This window comes from Quercus robur, chromosome 7 (genome assembly GCF_932294415.1).
Source record: "Quercus robur chromosome 7, dhQueRobu3.1, whole genome shotgun sequence".
NCBI classification, from domain to species: domain Eukaryota; kingdom Viridiplantae; phylum Streptophyta; class Magnoliopsida; order Fagales; family Fagaceae; genus Quercus; species Quercus robur.
In genome coordinates this window covers 42,936,934-42,960,463 of record NC_065540.1, presented here as the reverse complement: position 1 = coordinate 42,960,463, position 23,530 = coordinate 42,936,934, and the positions used below count along the sequence as shown (strand labels likewise).

The window sequence follows — 23,530 nt, the reverse complement described above, 5'->3', positions numbered from 1 at the left end:
ATAACTTGAACTTGGTTTACTTTTTTATATATATTGTTAATGTTATTTTGATATTGTGTTTTTGTACCCATGTTGCTTTTGTAAGCTTTTAAGGTTATGTTTATGCATATTTGTAGGTTTTATGGTTTGTACCATGCTTAATGCAGCCTTTTATGCTTTGTTTAAATTTTTATGCTTTGTTTAAATCAGTACTTCTATCTAAATGTCTTGTATTTTGTTTTAAGTACTGTCACTCTTGTGCCCTTGTAGGATTGTTCCTAGATACATATATTTAGTGTATTATGCATTGGTTGAGTGTTATGCATACAAGTAACTTGCTTTGATCTTGTTAACTTGTATGTTCAAGTGTTCATTCCAAGTGTGAATGAGCACTGTGATCACTACCTTGTGGTGATTACTTGGTTGATCAAATCATGATTTGATACTTCACTTCATCTTTGCTTGATCACCTTAAGCCTGTTTCATATGTATTTTATGCTTTTCTGCATACAATGATCATGGTGTATTGTTGTGTTTCAGGAGTTTCATGTTCTTATGATTCAAGTTTCACAGCTTCTAGAGTTAGGTGTGAGTGAGTTTTGCTTAACTGTTCCCAACTCACATGTTAAGTCTAGAGTCTGTTTTAGGGTTTTGTCACGGAATAGCCAAAGGGGGAGATTGTAAGGTTGAATTTAATCAACCATTTTATTGGCTTTATTCCGTGCCAAATTTGCTTGTATTTCAGCATTTAGTAACCTTGTATTTAGGTGGGTTTGTTGTAAGGGTAGTGAGTGAGATAGAGTGTTGATTGCTCAAGAGTGTGCAAGAAAACAAAGACTCGCGGCTGCAAGCCGCCAGACGCAGCACACGTGCCAAGCATGCCAGAAGGTGAACAGTCATGTTAGCTGGAGCACTATAGGACAAAACAGGATAACTGGTCATACGGTTATCTCGCGACTGGAGCTCGCGACTCAGCCAAGTCACGAGGCCAAGCCGCGAGCTACCCCTGTTTTGTAAAACCTGACGTTTCACATTCTCCTCTCACCTCAGTATAAATACCCCTTATACCCACAAATGAAAGAGAGCTTCAAGAGAGAATTTTGAGAGAGAAACCCTAAAGAAAAACAAGATTGATTCACCTACAATCTATACATTAGAGTCTCTTCAAATTCCTCAACTCTCTTCCTCTCCATTGTCAAATCCTTGAGAGGCATTTTACCAAAACCTTATTCTCACCATATTCAACACTGTGAGAGGGCTGTTTGGTTTTCTAGGAAGCAGTTAGGAAGGAACCAATCTACGTTGGTTGATGCTACGGTCTAGTAGCGGAATCCAGGAAGCTAGAAAAGAAAAAGGTTCGACGCAACCTCGTTGGAGCAAGAAGCTTGAAGGGCTTAGGTGCACTGGCTAGTTTAGGCTTGGAGGGTCTATTGCTGTCCATGTATCCCAACTACATTTTCTAGTGGATTGTTTACCGCTTGGAAGGCGGCGGAGAGGTTTTACGCCGAGAGTTCGGTTTCCTCTTCGATAACACATCGCGTGTTGTCTTTGTGTTTGCATCTTCCTTCCCTTTTATCTTTGCCTTTTATTATCTGTTGTGGGTTGTGATTTTAATTTGGCTTAGATTGTTTATCCTATTCTATATTACAGCTTATGTTCATTTTCCGCACACTAGTTGTTTGACATAAAGCTTGAATTGGTTAATTTGTAAATTGGGGGTCTAAACGTTCAAGGGTGTTTTTACACATATTTGAACTTTCACCCCCCTTAAGTTCAAATCCTCGGTCTATCCCTATTAGAAACACCCGAAGAAACATTCCTAGAGACGCCACTACCTATCACCCCTAACCATCGCGGAGCCACCCCCTCCCTTACCCACCCCTGACCCCCCCATCCCAAAGTAGGACACCTCCACCCTCCCACTTTTGCAGTTCCATCACCAAGTGCACCCCTTTTCCCGATCGTTGCCACCGCCACACCCTACCACTATCAACCCAACCCACCTACCCCATTCCACAACCTAAAAAACTTCCATTATTGACCAACTAGAATACAACCTAAATAGATTAGTGAGATCGATCATATATTGTTAGCCTCAAAGTGTTGCGGTGACTCTTTGGTCTCAATCTCTCTCACATTAGAGATGGTTCATCAACCTTAGTTTGTTGAAGCATTGCAACCTCTCTCTCTAGATCTCTCTCTCCTTATATCTTTTAAAAAATTTATTTTGGATTTTTTGGGTTGTAATTTTTTATTATGTATTTGTTTGAGAGCTGAAAAAATGTGGAAAATTAATAGAAAATACGTTTTCTAGAGCATTTTCAGGAATACAACTAAAAACTCGAGAATAATTTATTTTCCAAAAAATGTTTTTAGTTGAAAGTATTGTATAGTTGATAAATATTTTCAAGTGAACCAAATGCAATTGAAAATCATAAATTTGTGACATATTGGATCTAGTATATAACATATACTATATAATAAAAGTTGAGTTTAGAAGTTGTGGTTGTGTGGAATGATTGCATCAAATTACAATTTTTTTTTGGTAAGAACAAACAACTTGTTTTTTCTTATCAACTACTTGTAGTATTTTAAGGGGGGAAAAAAAGACAGCAACGTTCATCTCAACTTCATTTTTTTTTTTTTTAATAACATTTTCAATAGGTTAATTGTTTTTATCAATAATATTTTTCTATATAATTCTATCCTATTTTTTTTTTGTTGAGAAAGAAGCTAACTTATTTTATTAACTTGAAACAATTACATCCAAATCTAAAATCGAAACAATATGCGATGGGACATCTTCCATCCATACTTGAAAATCTGGCATGCGTAATGCATTTTTCGCTAGACTATAAGCACCCCTATTGCCGTTTCTCTTAACATGAGAATACAACAATTGTTCAAAACTATTAGCAACCCTTTTCACATCGTCTACCAGCAGACCTGTTGGAGATAGGCTACACTCTGATAACTTCAAAGTTTTAATCTGATCGAGAGAATCTCCTTCAAGAGTAGCTCTTCGAAAACCTAATTCACGTGCAAATGTCATTGCCTTTAGAGCAGCCAACGCCTCAACCTCATCAGGCTTGTAAGCTTGATGAATTTTTTCTGAACAAGAAGCCAGCACAGCTCCATTAATTCTATCCTATTTGATTTTACGTTTTGTTGATATGTTACTAACAACTTTTTTTTTTTTTTTAATATAAGGCTCTTTTGTTCTTATCCCACCTACGTTTTGGGTTTTGAAATGAACGCAGGCACATTAACATTAACTCAAAATCAATTTTACCTCTAAACAACAAAACCACACTGAAGTGCTAAAATATCTTTAATGATTCCCACTTAGAGCATCTACATCGATATAACTAAAACTTTTAATATTTAACACTTCAAAAAGTTATTTTATCTATTTTAGCACATAATTTCACAATACACTCTGCATTAATGGTCTTATTTTTACCATCATCCAAACACGATTTATTTTTTTTATGTTAATTTCTTTCTTACTTCCTCTCTCTTTCTCTGTACCACCAAACCCGTGATAAAGTAATAATTTTTATTATTATTATAGCAAGAAAGCAAAATATTTTGCCTTTGGCTCCACTAATGTTAGCACTTAAATTGTAGTTCAACCGAGATCTAGACCTTAATCCAATATGGTAAAAATTGAAAAACTGGTGGTTCAACTAGTAAAACCACTCTCAACCCAAACTTGTCTTTCCTCATTCTTAAGTAAGTGCATGCACTGAATGGACTGAAGTGGACTAAATTGAATCAAATGGACTGAATTGAATTGAAATGGACCGAAATAGACCAAAGTGGACTGAATGGACTGAATTAGACTAAAATGAATTGAATGGACCAAATTCGACTGAATGGACTAAAATGACCGAAGTGAATTGAATGAACCAAAATTGATTGAATTGAATTGAAGTGGACCAAAATGAGCCAAATAGATTATATAGACTAGATTGTACCAAAGCCATGCAATGCACTGAACTACTACTAATTCATCTTTAAATTTGATTACATAAACAAAAGAAAAGAAAATAGAAAACCAAACAAACACAAATCACGCACAAACTCTGATTCCTCACACATTTCATCAACTTAGATCGTACAATTACTCCGACTTATTTTGGACTTCCAAGAAATCTTCAACACGAAGGTAAACAAATTAATAAGATGATGAGGCCTTGGGATGACCCATGCGAAATCATGAATAGTAGAATTCCTAAGGCCTTTTTATTTGGAAACAACAGTCTGAAAGGGCATAAAAACCATGTAATTCTCAGCTAGCTAGACACACTTGGAAAGAGAACAGCAAATAAAATTTTACCTTTTGCAAATAAGAACCATAAAAATTTAGTTTCGAGTTAAATTCTTGCAGAAGTTATCACAGGGTCCTGGAGGAGAGTCGACAGCATACCAAGTCTGAATGACAGTTAGAGCAAGTGCCAATAATGCGCCAAAGAAAGCCATGAACGTCCAGGGGCTGCTGAAATAGTCGTGATAGACTTGAGCAAACCAGGTCATCAATTGGCTCTTGTAGTGCTTCTGAATTTGAACTCTGACATCCCTATATATTTCGCTGTTAGGCACCAAATCGGTACCTATCTCATTGAAGACTCTAGCCACTTCTTCATCACTGCCAAGACAATTATAGAGTATTCCTGCTTTCCTTAGCATCTTTACATCGTTGGGCTCATCGATTAGTGAATCGAGGAAGGATATGTAAGAGGTGATCGCAAAGTCATTTTGGAAATCTAGACACATCTCGTAGGCTATCAAGTTCAAGAACTTTGGCCTTGTTGAGTCATCCACAGTTATTGGAGGAAGCCAAAGGAATCCCAAACAACCGAGTGTAGTAAAAGATATGTCTCTCAAGCAACTATTTTCCTTTTTACTACGTTCCACATGAATACCTGCTGCTCGGAGCTCCTGAACATTGCGATAGGATGGCCAAGTTATTTGGCCATTCCCATTTCGTTTCTTATGCTTGACTTGTTGATTCTTATCCAAGAGACGTGTCCTCAGAAGATCGAGAAGATGGATGGCATCTACATCTCCATGCTTCTCCTTTGAGGGACGGCTTTCCTGATCTTTCTCACTTCCTACTTGTTGCGGCTTTGGTCTTTGCGAGTGACACCATGATAACAAACTTAGGAGTGGGCTGCAGAAAATTGATGAGTGATTCTGATTCACCTGTCCCTTTTCCTCCGAGTCAAGACTTTGTTCTTTCTTGTTTTTTGCTTGTTGCGGCTTTGGTTTTTGCGAGAGACACCATGATAACGAACTTAGCCACGCACATCGGACAACTGATGAATGATCCATTGGTAGTGATACTGTAGCATGCCAACTGATGTAAGTGTGAATCGATTTCTGCAACGCAGCTTCTTTCTGACTCCAGCTCATCAACCATTTGAGCAGACGATAAGGAAGCTGATTCTCAAGCAAAAACAAATCTTGTTGTGTAAAGGCTACGCTGTCGGTTTTTATATTCAAATCCTCGAATCTGTCGTTAGCTGCGCAGTATATGTATTGTAGTGTTGCACAGCCGTCCACCAACAACAACCAAATGAGGTCCTCATCATCATAGCTTTTGATCACTTCCTCCTCGAAGCACTCCTTCAGCTCCTTGATCTTCTCTTCAATCTTCTTGAACAAATCGTTTATCTTCTTTTCGCTACCTTCGACGAATTCATATGTCAACACAAGCTTGTACTTCTCTCCTAGCTTGTACTTCTCATTACCATGATGGATAGGACCAAGTGATACTGCTCTTGGCTCATAGTGAATATTGAAATCCTTGTTATCTCGCAGCAAGAATATAACCTTTTGTATCTTTGGTGCAGGGGATAGTGTCACATTTTTTCTTGCCTCCATTACTGTTTTAATCTTTGCCTCCAGGGTAGTGGTTTCGCTTGAAATGCTGTTTGACTCAGTGTCCTCGGTGACGCTGCTGCTTGTTTCACCGGCTTCTCTACTGAAAAGTGCCTCCATGGAAACAACATGCTCCTGTCCGGCCATAGCAATTTGCACCAAAGAAAGCAATTGAATTTGTTAAGTTTGCTGTCCTAACAAGTGCTTACTGTATGTTATACTTGATAGTACGTGGAAACTTTAGCTTGAGAAATTTAGGACTGTTGCTCTTATTTGAATATAGAAACTTTCCTAATTAAAGTAACCATATCTTATGATGAATAAACTTAGCAAGCTTGGAATATAATCTACAAGATGTCTAAAAACTACAAAATAAATTGATACATGGCACACTTTTCTGAATAAACCTTAATATTACTCACTTTATGTCTTTATATAATATGAAAGATTGAAAGTGAAACCTGCGTAATTTCAGGGAAGTCTAGCTTTACTTTTGTAATTCTTTTTTATTTATAATCCTTTACTTTTCTTTTGTAATTCTAGGTTATGCAATTATTGCTATTTACTACTCCCTCCTTCCTAGTTTATTTGTCATCTATTTCATTTTGAGATGTCCCAAAATATTCTCTCGTTTTTAAAATTAGAAGTCACTAATTTACTAATGTTCCTATTATGCCCATACTTTATTTCCAAAACCATTAGAAAAGAAAACCGACAAATATTTAAAAAATCAATATTGATTAAAAAGATAATTAACTAGAATTTGTATTTGAAGTAATCCAAAATTGCTTGAAGCCAATACCCAATAGTTTTTGTATTGTGGTAGTTGTAGATTTTTCAAATTTGATTAAGAGGATAAGTTACAACTTGTGTTGTGTAATTTCAAAAATGCTAATACTAGTAAGGAGCAGATTTTTGTGCCTGTAATTTCAGATTTAATATTCCTATTTTTTGATAAATTTATTTAAGGATAGTTTTGAAAATTTATACATTTTTTAAAGGTGGACATGATAATAAATGATGTTTCCTTAAAAAGTTTAATTTTTGGAATAGGACAAACAAATTGGGACAGAGGAAGTAATATACCAAAGTCATGGATCATCTTTTCCAAGAAAAGAAAAGAAAAATATATAAGTAAATATATATACACACACCTTTGCATAAGAATAATATATCATAATAAACTACTTAGGTAAATAAAATAGGTAGAACTAGAAAATGTTCTTTGGGGCCGAGGTTTTTATTTTATTTTATTAATTCAATAGTTATATACAACATTGAAGGGAGGAAATCCTAACTCTAACTCTCTTATAACTAATAAAGGACAGTAGATTATGCCACTGAGCTACAAAGCTATTGGGTGGGGGCATTTGAAAAGTTTGGTTTATAAAAAAAAGAAGCCCCCTCCCTCCAAAAAAAAAAAAAAAAAAAAAGAAGAAGAAGAAGGTAGTTTAATAGGCCTTTTAATCAAAGAAGAGAGTGATTGGCACAAAGTTATATAGACATTTTTTTCTTGATTTTGTTTCTTCTTGTAAATTTTGTTTTTACATTTGCCAAAGCTTTTAACCATTTGTGGTTTTAAAGATTTCATTGGATCCATCGTAATGTTTTTATGTACTCTTGGAGACAATTTCATCATGGAAAATATTAACGGATGCCCTTAACGCAACAATTATAATTCATTTAAAGAAATTTTTTATGAGAAAAGGAAAAAAAATAAATAAATATTTTGACAACTTTTTTCATTTTTCATAAAAATTATGTCAAAGCATTTTTAAAATGAATTGTTAACCATATTACTCTAAGGGCACCTATTAGCATGACCCTAGACTAACAAATTAAGTTAATTTCACGATTTATTTGTACATGTCTATGAAACTATACAAATTTTGACTAATGTATAAGTGCTATAACTCGGTCTCCCAAACAAAAATATTTGGATTGCCCTTGTATGTATAATTTTCGATTTTAGTTGGTAAATTATGTAACTCTCAAATGAGTCTGTACGTAATGCATTCTTTATGTTTGAGATCATTTTGTACAAGAAGAAGCTTAAGAGAGGTATTGACTTAAGGTTTCTTTTATCGCCTTAGCCACCTCAAATATTTTATGTAACTTACTAACTTGTTGCACCCACGCAAGATTTACTAATTGTTAGGTATGTCATCTACGTCCTTCTTTTACTAATTTTCATGCATTAATTGATTACATTACATCATGCTTCTTCCTCTTTTCTTTCTTTTTTTCAACAGTTGCAGATTTATGACCTCTCATATTCACGCATGTATTATGAACAAAATCTTGAATGGCGGCTTTGGTGCTTTCATACTGGTTCATATTGGCAGTGTGTTCTGCCCTTAAGTAGTTTATATTGTGTGTGTGTGTGTGTGTGAAGTTTGGGGAAACTAGACATTACCTACAGCTCTTGAAATTGTCTTTTTTCACTATTGTGCACACAATCTGTTTGTTAGAATGCCACACACAAGTTCATATTGCATAAATCATTGTGCGCGCTTTGTGTACTCTAGCTTAGGGCATGCACTATGATCATACAAGGTAATTAATGAGCATATTGCATAGCCTTATATGAAAGTGAAGATGTAGCCATCATGGACTTCTTCTATGGACACAGGTTGTCACTTTGAAACACATAACCCTTGTGTCCACTCCTTCTCTTTCCTATTGCTTCTTCTCTACAATCTCAGCAATTTTCTATTTCATTCATAATAGTTTACACTCCCTCAATACTCAAACTGCCCTCCTTGATAGATGGGATGTGATCCCAGGCCTCTTGCACAGTGACAAGAGAATGTAGCAACTAGTTGATACACAGTTTACAAATGCTACTGCAACTGTCCCTTGCATGTAGAAAAGAGAGGACAGAGAAATTTGAGTCTATTTCCACCTTTTCCTTTACAAGATTAAATCATAATATAGGTGACATACTGAATCAAGTATTCATCTCAAACTTAATTACATATACATTTAACGCAATTTGAACACAAAATCCTAGGCATAATTATTTCCATTTCACACACATTACATCAATTGGAACTCACACTCTGACTTATTTCATACATTCACGAATACATCAAGACCAAATTAAACAAATTTATACGATATGTGGCCTTTCGATGATGACCCATGTGAAGACATAACTAATATTGAATTCTTTGAAAACATAACTAGCGTTGAATTCTTATTAAAGTGTTTTTATTTGGCAACCACCGACTGAAAGGCATAGAAACCATGTACTTTAGCTAGCTAGGCACTTGGAAAGAGAAAGCAAATCAATAAAACTTTACCTTTTGCAAGGTTTGTGTTAAATTCTTGCATAAGTCATCTCATGGTCCTGAGTCTCCTGACCGGGAAGACTTGACAGCATACCAAGTCTGAGCGGCAGTTAGACCAAGTCCTAGTAATACACCACAGAAAGCAAGAAACGTCCAAGGACTGCTGAAATGGTCGTGGATGAATTGAGCCATCCATGTTGTACATTTGCAGTCATAGAATCCCTGAATCTGCAACTTAACATTCAGATATAGAAAGGGGTTAGGCACCAAGTCGGTGCCTATCTCATTGAAGAGCTGAGCCACTTCTTCATCACTGCCAAGGAAGTTGTGGAGTATCCGTGCTTTCCTTAGCATCTTAACATCGCTAGCTTCATCGATCAGTGAATCAAGAAAAGATATGTAAGAGGTGATCCCGAAATCATTTTCAAAATCCAGACACATTTCGTAGGCTATCAAGTTCAAGAACTTCGGCCTCGTTGAGTCATCCACAATAATTGGTGGAAGATAAAGGTGCCCAAAACGAAGGATTTGTTTACTAAAATGTATGTTACGCAAGCAACTATTGTCACTACGTTTCAAACGGATACCTGCTGCTTTAAGCTCCTGAATGTTGCGATAGGATTGCCAATCTTGGACTGCTTTTCCCTTCGGAATCATAGAAGATTCCAGTGGTGCTTTACCCAAGAGTTTTGTCCTCAGATGATCGAGAAGATGGACGGGCTCTTCATCAATTGATATGATTTGTTCTTCTAGCTTCTCCTCTGAACAAAATGCATCGCCTCTCTTGCCTTTTGTTTGTTGCTGCTTCAATTGCTGGTCATCTGGTACCATACTGTGGTGTGCAACATAAGTTTCAATTGATTCCCTCAACTCCTTTTCCATCTTACTCAAGCCCATCAACCATTTGAGAAGACGATAAGGAAGTTGGTTCTCCAGCAAGAACAAATCCTGTTGTCCAAATGTAACACTGTCAGTTTTTATGTTCAACTGTTTGAACTGGTCTTTAGTAGCGCAGTATATGTATTGTAGTATTGCACAGCCATCCACGAACAACAGCCAAGCAAGGGCCTCATCATCATATGCCTTGGTCACCTCCTCCTCGAAGCATTCCCTCAGTTCCTTGATGTTATCCTCAATCTTCTTGTATAAATCTTTTATTTCCTTGCCGCTACCATTGACGAATTCACATGTCAACACAAGCTTGTACCCCTCTCCTAGCTGGTACTTTTCTTTACCATGATGGATGGGACCAAGTGATACCACTCTTGGCTCATAGTACTTTTGGAAATTTTTTTCATCTCGCAGCAAGAATATAACCTTCTGTATCTTTGGTGTTGGAGAGTGATTATTTGCTTTTTCTCCTGCCTTCTTTACAGTTTCAAACCTTGCCTCCAGGGTACTAGTTTGTATTGAAATGCTGTGCACTTGGACCTCCTCAGTGGCACCTCTACTTGTTTCACAAGCTTCTCTTGTGACAGCGTTACTCAAACAGGACTCCATGGAAACAGAATGCATAACAAGTTTGCTGCAAAGAAGGCTACTGAATTTCGGAACTTAGCTGTGCTTGTATATTTACAGTCATTTATAGTACGGGGAAACTTAAGCTTGAAAAATTTAGGACTTATGCTCTTAGTCGATTATTTAATTACTTGGGGACTAAATGTACAGAGTGTTATGAAGCAGCTACATTTTATGACTTGATAGGCATCGCAAGTATGGAATATATTCATCTACAAGATATGTGGAAAATATAGAAGAAAGTGAAAGTAGCTGATGGATTTTATTACATGGCACACTTTTTGAATAAAATATGAATTATGACTGGCTTTTTGTTCTTATCCATCAAACAGGAATTAGTTTCAGGGAATTCTTTGTTTTTATACTAGCTTTATGCTATCTGCTAATTGTCGGATCATCTTTGCCCAGAATTTTTTTTTTTTTTAAAAATGATTATTGTCACACAAGAAAAAGTGGGTTCGTTCAGACTTTATTTACATAACAAGTTTGATATGATCCCCTTCGTGATTAATCTAGCATTTCCTTCCGACTTTGTTTACATAACTAAGTTTGATACGATTTCCTTTTTGTGTTTGTGTATATATATAAAGAATACAATTCTTCTATACCATATTTTGTATTCCACTTCATGTTCCATTAATCACAATTTGTTATAATTTTTTTTTTTCCCATTTTAAACTTAGACAATTTTATAAGGAAAATTAAATTAATATATGGTAAGCTGTGATTGGTGGAACACAAAAAATGGTACAAAGGATCTGTATTCCTATATAAACACACACATATATGCAATTTAGATACCTTGCTTGATGTAAAGATGAAACATAAACACTAGGTTATCAAAAAAAAAAAAAAAAAAAAGATTTCAAAGAAAGTTTATCATATCTATTGTAGAGCGTTAAAGTTTATGATTAATAATATCATTGATTAGCATATTAGTGTTCAGAATTTGGTCTTTACGCTATTTAGGAATTTTTAGAATTAGGATCTGGACTCTTGAGCATGTCTTTACGTTATGCTACTCCAGTCCCGAGTTAGTCTATTAAACAACCATACTTTTGTGAAAGAACTACATTTTGACTTTATCCCAACATCAAGCTTGGAATATTTAGATAGAGAGTCATTGAGTACGGGGTGTATATGTATAGCATATAATTTCGGATAGATGCTACTGCTTGTATATCCATAGATGAATGTAAAACCATCCAGTTATAACAAATGAACATGATATTTTAAACTAGAATCATCACACGTGCGTACGACAAAGCTTTTCTTTATTTTTTATTTTGAGTTTAGTAAAATAATATTTAAAAGTGAGATAGAAATAATATCCTAATTTTTATTTGCCTAAAAGTTAGGAACTTTTTTAAAAATAAAAAATTACTTTTTTAACCCATTTGTGTTTTTAAATTTAAAATTACTCAACTAAAAGATAAAGATATTTTAGAGAATTTACGAATTTGTATGAGGATATTTTAGTAGGTAAAATGGTGAATCTCAAATAGGAATCATGTTATTAATAATATAAATTAAATGAGAAAGTTGACATAAATTTTTTTAGCTTAAATTTTATCACAACTAGTGGCTCCTATATATCCTGTCTTCTCCTTATTTTACGCATTCTTTTCTTCTTCTTCTTCTTCTTTTTTTTTTTTTTTTTTTTTTTTGGCAATTATCCAGTTGTTTTATGACTTCCTCCAACTCTTTTCCCTTTTTCAACTTGACTTCTATAGCTTCTTTTTTTATTGTTATTTTTTCTTATATAAGAACTTGACTTCTATAGCTAATGCTCGCTTCCTCATTAATTTGACAAAATAATATGTACATTTTATATTAAATAAATAATTTATTTGGACATTATTTATTCGCAACAGACCCAATTTATGTCAAAATATTTTACGGGAAAATTTGAGAAAATTAATATAAGATTTATATTTGACAGTTTGCGATAGTTTGTAATCAGAGTTTCTTTTTTTCATAGGAAATTAAATTACATCGAACCAAAGATAAGGAAAATATTTCTTTTTAGTCATGTCTTTTTTTTTTTTTTGAGGGGGAACTTTTTAGTCATGTCCACAATGTGTTTCTAATTTTTTTTTTTTTTTTTTTTTTTTTTTAACGTTCCACAAACTGAAATCTCAAAGTTCTCTCTCTCTCAAAAAAATAATAATAATAATAATAAATAACAGAGAATTTTTTTTTTTCAAAAGTCTCAGTTTGGTATGTTGGAATTGTAGCTGCAGGTTTGTCTGTACTCTGTAATATGTTTTTACATTTTTAAATCTAGTGGGTAACACGTAGTTCATGTTTTACTGAACATGGAAGCTAGGAAAATAGACCAGGAATATTCATCATATTATAATTGTACTTGTAGGATTAATTAGCATTTAGCAAGTGAGAAGAGGATAGAGGGTTACCTTTATCGTCTAGCTTAATCATTGGACTAACGGGATTAACAATGTTAATAAATAGACGTGGTTTTTGTTCAGTGCATCAGTGCATTAGACACGATACAATGTAGACTCATGTCTATTTTAAATAAGTGTCCGTATTGTATCTTGTCTAGTCCACTAATGCACCATCTTATGAATGATTTTGGCCTACTTTCTCACATATGTTGGGAAAATATTCAATCATACAATATAAATTAGTCACATTTTAAGTCAAATTAACACCCTATAAATCTAATGCAAAAGTATAGGTTTATTAGGTGATTAGAGTATTTCATATCTTCAACAACAAGCTTCTGATCAGCATGGTCCTGATAACGTTGATCCTCAACAGGGTACAGAGCAACCTCAGCAACATCCACACCAGGCAGCTCCTAATCAACCAGCCCAACCTCACCAATAAACACAATCCTCTGTTCAACCCCGACAACCTCCCAATCCTCATCCTATGGACCCAAACACTCAAGGCTTATCCTATGTTGAGGGGGAACATGCAGCTCTATACTCGGCTATTTATTCCCTATCTCTTGGCCACAATGCTATTCCACCAACATCTACTATTTCTCCTATCTCTTCCAATCCTAACACACCTAGCCCTGACTCTAGCCCAAACACAGTGCTTCATCACTTGAATGCAACACCGGCCCAAACATCACCTTTGCCTTACCAACTTGATTCCAATCAAGGCAACATAACAAACTCTGATATGGGTAGAGGAGAGGAACCTTTTTTGAGTCTCCTACACGAGAGCCCCAATTCCAGTGATACCACAGAGAGTGAATCACTAACTGCTACTATGTTTAACCTGGAAAGTTTGAATGAAGGTCGCCCTGACTGGACACATGGGCATGCAGTTTTAATGGATAGCCAATCTCATCACTCCTCTGATTCTTACATTAACTTCTTGGTCCGGAACACTGATAGAGCAGGATTTAATTTTGAAGATGGTAGCCCAAGTGAAGGACCACAAATTAGAAGGGCTCAATCAGAGGATAATACTGTGCATAAGGCCCATTACAATTATGGGTCACGGCTCATGAGAGCCCAAAGTCTGGATACAGGATTGGAAAATACAGGTCAACATGGACCTCAAAGGCAAAACCCAATTTCAACATCTCCTGTGACCTATAATTCTGATCCAGGACTGACCTCTAACCTTCTGGGCGACGAAAGTACAGGTAATAGCAGAGGATTATCAAGGAAAAGGCTTGGCATGGAGATAGGAAGTGTGGGGAGGAACATTCGTCAAAAATTACCCTGCTGTTGCCTCGACAATGAAGGTAACCCTGCTCTCCTTAAGGGTTATACATGTTGTTTTGTTTGCTTATCCTGTTGATGACCATATTCCTTTTAATCCAAATAGGTGTTGGGAAGCTGGCCCTTCACAGCTTCCCCAGCAGCCATGAGGATTCTAAGTTGGAATTGTAGAGGTTTGGGCAAACCCTCTGCAATTCTGCAAGTTCAAAAAATTGCCCATGATTTTAATCCTGATGTCTTGTTCTTAATGGAAACTCGTCTAGCTAGTAATAAGGGTAAGGATATTTGGAATAGATGTGGTTTTTTTGATGGCTGTGAGGTTCCTAGATTGGGTTTGGGTGGTGGTCTTATTCTTGCTTGGATGCAAAGGAGTTTTCTCAGGGTGGTTTATGAATCCCCTCACCTTATTCATATTGACGTTACAGATAACAAGGGCAAACCTTTATCTATTACTTTTGTTTATGGCCATCATGAACTAGCCAAGAGGAATGAGGTTTGGCAACAATTAAAAACTCTAAAAAATATAGCTCAACCTAGTTGGCTTTGTATTGGAGACTTCAACCAAGTGCTCTCAAGAGAGGAAAAGTTCTCTTTTAACCAAAACCCCATTGCTGGTGCTGAGTTATTTCAGCAAGTGTTGAGTGGTCTTCAGCTTTGTGACTTAATGGCCTTTGGGCAACAATTCACTTGGATGAATAAAAGGGAGGAGGAATATTTTGTTATGGAGAGATTAGATAGAGCTTTTGCCAGTACTGAGTGGATCAATCAATATCATTTATATTATCTAAGGAATCTCCCCATTATCAGGTCTGATCATGGACCTATAATCCTGGATTTTGAACATCAAACACCCTTTAGAAATCAACCTTTTAGATTTGAGTAAATGTGGATCACCCAACCCAGTTGTAGAGATATGGTCAGTAAGGCCTGGGATTGGCAGTCTAGTGGGTCTAGAGCTGCAAAATTGCGGAATAAACTTAACAACATCAAAACTGTAGCCAGAAAATGGAATAGAGAAGTGTTTGGTAGAGTGGAGATTGATATTAAATCAAAGATGGAACAACTTCAGCAATTGCAAGACTCTATTACTTCTCTTGAGGACATTAAAAAGAAGAGGCAGCTGAGGGAAGAGATAGAGGACTTACTTGATAAGGAGGAACTTAAGTGGACTCAAAAAGTTAGGACTAATTGGACCCTCTATGGTGATAGAAACACAAAGTATTTTCAAACTATAGTAAAACAAAGAAGAGCAAAAAACAGAATTCTTCAATTAAAAGATGGGGATGGCAATTTTACTGACAATCTTAATGAGATTGAAAATATTTTTCTCTCTCATTTTAAGTCAAATTATGAAGATTGTAGTTCCAGAAGTGTGGATAACATCCTAGCGGAGCTCCAACCTCTCAACATCCCTACTTTAACAGATGAGCAACACTTTTCACTTAACAAACCAATATCAGACTTTGAAATTGAATGTGCTATGTTTCAATTAGGAGCCCATGAAGCACCAGGTCCCGATGGCATCCCTGCTTTCTTTTTCCATACCTTTTGGGACATTTTGAAAGAGGATGTTACAAGAGCTGTCCAAGCTTTCTTTCACTCAGGTTCCTTATTCAAGCCTCTAAACCACTCTTACATTGTTCTTATCCCCAAAAAACCCTTCCCTGATGAAGTTTCTCACTTCAGGCCTATTAGCCTATGTAATGTGATCTATAAGGTGATATCCAAAGTGATGGTTAATAGGATGAAACCTGTAATGGATAGTTTGATAACTCCATACCAGAATGCTTTTATACAAGGGAGAAACATTTCAGATAATATTCTTTTGGCTCATGAGATAATGGACACCCTAAAGAAAAAGAAAGGAAGGAAATCCTCTTTTGGTGCTCTAAAAATAGACATGTCAAAAACTTATGACAGAATCAACTGGAATTTCTTGAAAGCTGTTCTAATAGCCATGAAGTTTGATCCCAAATGGATTAGATGGATTATGGAATGTGTGTCTTTTGTGTCGTTCACTCTTCTAGTCAATGGGAGTTTAATTTCAACATTTCATCCTACACAGGGCCTTAGGCAAGGAGATCCTTTATCTCCTTATCTCTTTCTTTTGTGTGCTAACATTCTCTCTATTTCTTTGTTACAGGCTGAATACTCTAATAAGATCAAAGGAGTGAAAGTTGGCAGGAGTGGTTTTTCTTTCACTCATCTCTTTTTTGCAGATGACTCTTCTTTTCTTCAAGAATGACAGGAACTCTCTTGGTAATATCCAATCCATCCTAAATTGGTACTGCTCTATCTCAGGCCAAAAAATAAATTTATCCAAATCTGACCTTTTTTTCTCCCCAAACATGGCCAAGGAATGTCAAGTATCCATAGCTAGAAGTTTGAATGTGAACCTTGTCCAACACCTCAGCAAATACCTTGGTATCAATTTTAAGTTGAGAGGAAATCGTATTGCTGATTTTCATTTTCTAATTGACAAGCTTCATTCTAAGCTGCAAGGTTGGAAATCTAGGCTTCTTTCACAAGCTGGCAGAACCACCCTCATCTCTTCTATACTCCAATCTCTTCCTTTATACACATTCTCTTGTTTTAAGGTTCCTGAATCTATTTGCAACAAGATGGATTCTATTGTGAGGTCTTTTTGGTGGGGTCATAAAACTAGAGAGAAAAAACTTCATTTGCTCAATTAGAATAAAATCTGCAAGCCTAAAAGATGGGGGGGGGGTCTCTTGGCATTAAGAAGTTTAGCCCTATGAATCAGGCTTTGTTGGCAAAATAGTATTGGAGGCTTATTAATTGTCCCCAATCCCTCTTAGCTAGAACTTTTAAGGCTAAGTACCATCCTAATGAATCATTGGAAGGCCACACACCTAAAGCACACCATTCTTGGATTTGGAAAAACATTGTTCAGCAAGGTGATCCTATCCTTCAAGAAGGCAGGTGGTTGGTTGGAGATGGTTTTGATATACACCTTACTCATCCTGATTGGTCACCAAACTTAAGAGATAGTTCTTCGTTTCCTTTTTTGCAAACCGGCACAGTAGGAGATCTTATTGATCATAATTCTAGAAGTTGGAAAGTGGATTTAATTAGGAGCTTATACCATCACCCTAAAGCGGTCAACATTTTGCAAATGCCCATTTCCAAAATCAATGATTCTAAGGATAGGCTTATGTGGAAATACTCAAGGGATGGGAATTATAGTACCAAGAGAGCTTATGAGTTGTTAACTGAAGACTCTTTAGAGTCACAACAATTCCAGCAAGAAAGGAAGATATGGACTGCAATTTGGAAAGCCCATGTTCCCTTAAGAATTATCAATTTTGTGTGGAAACTTCTCCATGACAGCCTACCTACTTTGACCACTCTACACAGCAGAGGCATCAATAATGATGTCACTTGTCCCTTATGTAATGCTGAAGAAGAGACTCCTACACATCTATTTCTCCTTTGTAGCTTTTCTAGAGCTTGTTGGTTTGGTTCAGATCTTGGTCTGCATACTTCTGACATCACCAATGTGTCTGTTCAGTCTTGGTTAAAAAACTATATCAGCTCTTACTTAAATAATGAAGATCAAAGCTCGGTCATCCTTCAATCAATGATTACAGTTTTGTGGTTAATTTGGAATCACAGAAACAAAGTGCTTCACCAAGGCTTGACCCCGAATCCCCTAGAAGTTATTCTAACAGCTAAAATTTTATCTTGCAGGTACAGGAAGGCTTATGCAGGCCCATACCAGCCTACTAGAGAGCTTAGAACAGCCAAGTCAGGACATCTCACAGCTGCAGGGCAATATCAGCTCATCATCAAAGTAGCTGAAGCAAGAAGAACAAAGCCACAAAGGAGAGCATACACTTTTGTAGCTATAAATATGCAAGGAGCGAAAGTGTTTTCAGGGGTTAATTGCAGTCTTGCCAACACAACAATAGGAGCTCTACTTGAAGCAATGGTGGAAGCTGGTATCATAGCTAAAAACTATGGATTTCAGCATGTTTTGTTCTTAACTGACAGGGTCAATCTCCATCAAGTTTTCAAATTGAGGAAAAGCACAGATTGGTTGGATAGTAATAGGATAGCTGATCTGAACTTTCTCTCTCAAAATGGTTTATTTTGTAATACTTTGGTTGTCCCTCATGTAGTTGTTAAGGCTGTGTGGTGTTTTGCTAAACAAGCTGTGAACACACCCTTGTATTACAGGTGGTATAATCTTGCTCTATGTAACTTTGTATGAACTCTTCCTTTGTTTGGTATCAAAAAAATATATAATAAAAATTACTTTCTCTACGTTGATTGCATTAATATTAAATAAATGCCCTATCTTTATCTCCCGTGCAATACGTACACCTAACAAAAGAATTATATTGGCACATTAAAAAATAATAGGCCAAAATGTAAAATTTACCCTCTAAGTTTCACTACTTTTTATTTAAGTCGAGTAAGTTTGCATTCTGTCAAATCAGTCCTCTAAGTTTTAATCCTCCTCAATTTAGTCTTCATTTAACATTCCATCAATGTCTACCGTTAACCATATTTAATTTTTATTTAATTATTTATGAAATCAAACAAATTAGACTACTAGCTTTTCTCTTTTTTTTTTTTTTTTTTCCTTTTTTTGGCACTTTTTACTTTAGGATTAAAAGGCTCCACTACTCCCAAATCAACAATGCATCCTTTAACCTTATCCATCAGGTAGTCATTACCCTTCAAAATCTCTAGAATGGAACCATAGCTACAAAAAAAACCAAGGCAAACAACAATTAATAAACGCCAACACTAGATCCTTTAAAACCAATGAAAGCTTAATTTTAAGTTTTAAGAGAGCAATCAACCTACACAAACCAACCGGTATTGCTGAATGTGTGGAAAACTAAGTAGTGTTCTCAACCATCCTCTTCCTTATCTGAAACCTAGGAATCCTAGACCAGGATACTAGCTCGTTTGCCAATGCCACAATTTGTTGCTCAATTCTTTAGCCTAAATCAAACCACAGCAGCTTGCCGACATCAATGACGAAAGAGAAGGCATAAAAGCCCCTAGAATTGTACCAATCCACGTATTCCTTGAGGTGCTTGGTCTTGGAACCAAGCCAAGCCAACAACACCACCGTCACTACTGGCTCTTTGTCGTTCAAGTATGTTCTGAGAATTGAAAAAAGTGGGGATCTTCAGGTGTGGGGATGGAGTGATGGACAACATGGGTGGGGATTAATTTTTGGGTTTAAAAAAAAAAAATTAATTAACATTTTTTTCTTTAATTTAAGAAATAAAAATTAAATATGGTTAACGGTAGACATGGATGGAATGTTAATGGAAACTGAGTTGACGAGAATTGAAAATTAAAAAGGATTGACATGACAAAATGCAAACTTATAGGACTGAAATGACAAAATGCAAATTTATAGGACTGAAATAAAAAGTGATGAAATTTAAAAGGTGAGTTTTGCATTTTGGCCAAAATAATTGTTAGGTTTTAAAAGTTTAGAACAATTGGCAAATCGTGAGTACAAACTTGTCTAGATATAAATCTTAGAGTCTATAGCTATTATTAGACAATGCTCAAGGTGATTTAAATCAAGATTTAAGAACAAGTAAGCTACAGATAGAAGGTTTCAGAATTTGCCTGGTTCGATCGATTGAAAGACAGGCTCGATCGATTGAAATATGTATCTGCAGAATTTTAAGTTTTGCCCAATAGCAATTCAAGCCCAAAAAAGATTAGGGTTTCAGATCTACTTCTTCTAGTACATAAAGGAAACTCTAAGCACGTTTTTGAAAGGTTTTTAAGAGAGAGAAGAGTGTGCCTCCTTTGTATCTAGGGCTTTGAACCCAAAAAGCTTTCTCATATCTTCTACTAGTGTTATTCCTTGAAGAATCTCAAGATCCAGTGTTGTAGAAGTTGCTACCTTCTTTAGTCATCAAAGGTGCTGATGATTTAAACCTTCAAGGGCGGTCTTGGAGTCACAAATAGGAGAGTTTGTGTTTTTTTATCACAGTGTGGGTGCTTGTGTTGCAAAGGTTAAGGAAAGAAGTAGTCCGTGAACTCGAAGCTATCATGGGGTCGTGGTAGTAAGTTCTACGTGTAGTAGCAATAGGATGTTAATAGTCTAAGTCTTATTGTAAATTTCAATTCTTTCTAGTGGATTTGCTTTTTACCTTGAGGATGGCTGGGTTAAATCCTCCTCAGGTTTTTTACCGGTTTTGTTTTCCCGAGTCATCATATCGTTGTGTTATTTATTTTCTGCTATTTTACATGATATGACTTTATTGTTTTAACCTAGATCTGAATAATAAACCTAAGTATTCACTTGGTTAATTAATTAGGTTAAACAATCTAGTTTATAAGGATCTAAAACCTAACAAGTGGATCAAAGCGAGTTAGCTTTTGATTTAAGTTATTATACCTAGCGTTGATCCTTAATCCCTGTTATTATGGATAATTTTAAGTGTTTTACTATTTTTGATTGTGATGTTTTGAATAAAAAGGACACTATTGTTTCAGTTGATCTTTTTGAGGCTTATGAAAGGAATTTGCAGGATTTCAATTTTTCTCAAAAGATTGGTATAATCCCTCAAATACACTTTGCTTCACATGGATTTTCACCTACAAAGCCGATGATTCGTGTTATATGGGTGAGGAAAGACTTGCTGAGGTGAGTGTTGTTTACTTGTCCCTGATTTAATTCTTTCAATTATTTGTGGACATGTTTACTTTAGTTTTTGGTTGTTTTATTCTTAGGTTGTTTTGATTATTCAAAATTCCAAAAACATTGAAAATTTTCAAAAAGACAAAAATATTTTATTTTGTGTCTTGTTTTATTTGTTTTGAGGATTACATGAATTATAATATCTCTCTCTTGATTTTGAACATGCTTGACATTGTGGAGAAACTTGAATAGTATGTGTTATATAAGTGCTAAGCTATTTCTGATTTTGTGTGAGTATGTACTAGTTTGTACATGTACTCAAAGGTTAATTAAAAAATTGATATTTCTTGTTTGTGTACCCTCTATAGCTTAGTTTAGCACTATCATGCATTGTTTTTGCATTTTAATTATTTAGCATAATGTGTGCTTTTAGCTTTGGTCATAAAAATTTTTTGAAACCAAAATGATTTTTATTTCTTTTGTATTACACATCATGGACATGTAATTGAGGTTGGCCTATTATTTTTGCATAACATGCCTAGGTACCTTATTTAGCTTAGATGAGCTTATTTTTTTGCACTTTGCTAGTTTTAGTTATGTAGTGCATGTTTGAGTGAGTTGTTTATAGTTTTTGATTACATGATTTTGATTTTGAAGTCATATACTCTTGGTTGTAAGAACTAAAAAATTCTAAGAGAAAGACATAAATAACCATCTCACCACTATTTACTAGCCAATCGTGAACACCTTAGTACATATTATAAGATTTTGTGTTCGAGAAAGTGTAGCATATGCACAAAAAGAAAATAAGGATAGCCTTAAAAAAAAAAAAAAAAAAAAAAAAAAAAAAAAAAAAAAAAAAAAAAAAAAAAAAAAACGATTGCAAGCTTGTTTTCTAGGAGATGTGGGAGTTATATGATGTAACTCTTTAGGTGATAGTTACTTTCAAATTTATGTGATGAATAATGTAGAAAATATGATTGATTACTATCTACATATCACCCCACATGTATCTCATGCTGTTACTAATTGCACACACTTCACAAGTTATTTTTTGATAAACTTAGTACATGAAATTGTGTGTGAATTTGGTTTGGCCATCCAAGATTATGTTTTCTATAGTGTTTGATGCAAAATATGGTTAAGGGTTGGCAAAAATTGTATTTTTGATGATTAAAAACCTTGTTTTGAAGTTCTGGGTTGAAAACTCATGTTTTTGAAAAATATTTGGAATCATTCTCATGCATTACATGTCATGAAAAATCTTTTGAAAATTGATTCTACAGAAAAATTTATGGTTTTTCAAAAAATTATGTTTTTCTGAGTCTCGATCAATCGTATTTGTTTTTTGATCAATTGAAAATGTTCAGGTTTTATAGCAAAACTCTTTGCTTGATTCGATTGGTACTCAATCGATACTTGACTTATCGAAACTGAAATTTTTTTTGTTTTTAAGTTTTTGACCAATCTGTCTTTCATGCATCATTTGTGTTTAGGATTCACATGCATTGCATTGTTTTCTGTATCTATCTTGCAGTTTTGCAGTCATATCTCTCATTGTTTTCACACACAACATGCACACACTTTGCTAAATTGGATACTCAACTTTATTTAAAAATTGATTAATTAATTTTTGAGTTATGTACTTTTTAGTATATGCTATTTTTATGTATGAATTGCAGAAAATATTTTTCTAAAGAGATATAATGGATAATCAATGTGCAAATATTCTCTTAAACACATTGCATGCATATATTTATAGGTCACATAGTGTCAAGTTTGCATTTATTGAAAGAGAAAATAATTTTTTAAGTGTATCCTCAACTTACGTTTCTTTTAGTTTTTCTCCAAAATTGTTTTTCCCAAAACATGTTTTGTTTTTCCTATTTTTATAGGGGGAGAAAAGTTTTTTTTTTTTAACCTTTGTTGTTCTTAGAGGGAGTTGTTGCTCTTTTTAAGGGTAGTTGCCTCTATTCTCTATTAAACTGGATTCATTTGTTTCCTTGATTATCTATTTTCTCTTATCCTCTGTTGCGTATGTTTTTTGTTTATCTTATGATTGGGTTGTCTTTGTCAATACATGACAAAAAGGGAGAGAAATACATGAAATGTGGGAATCCTATTTGTTTCGTTTAGGGGGAGTTGAAAATGTTTTTGAAAGAGGGAGAAAATAAATTTTTTTAATGTATCTAACTTAGGGGGAGAGTTAATTTACTTTTGTTTTTATATTGTTTTTCATATTGTTTATATGTCTTTCTTTCCACACATGCGATGATGTGTTTTTTGGAGTGTTTTCAGGAAAGACAGGTACATTCCGATCAAGACCTTCTACCTCTTATTGTAAATTCTAGGTTAGGAGTTTTAGATTGAGATTTGTGATGTAATTGGGCATTTTATTGTATTGGGTTGTTCTTGTATTTGAGCATTTCATATTTTATGTGAGTTTTGCCATGAATTGCCAAAGGGGAAGGTTGTTAGGTTCTAAAAGTTTAGAACAATTG

General features: G+C 35.1%; 2 protein-coding genes across 2 annotated transcripts; both read right to left on the bottom strand.

The window, feature by feature from the left end:
- Positions 1–3,991: 3,991 nt before the first annotated feature.
- On the bottom strand, positions 3,992–6,058 carry LOC126690925 (putative UPF0481 protein At3g02645). Its single transcript, XM_050386031.1, has one exon. It carries the CDS (start codon positions 6,010–6,012, stop codon positions 4,348–4,350), a length of 1,665 nt encoding a protein of 554 aa, XP_050241988.1. The 5' UTR covers positions 6,013–6,058; the 3' UTR covers positions 3,992–4,347.
- Positions 6,059–8,742: 2,684 nt separating this feature from the next.
- LOC126693523 (UPF0481 protein At3g47200-like) lies at positions 8,743–10,798 on the bottom strand. The gene has a single exon (XM_050389502.1). It carries the CDS (start codon positions 10,671–10,673, stop codon positions 9,210–9,212), a length of 1,464 nt encoding a protein of 487 aa, XP_050245459.1. The 5' UTR covers positions 10,674–10,798; the 3' UTR covers positions 8,743–9,209.
- Positions 10,799–23,530: the final 12,732 nt, after the last annotated feature.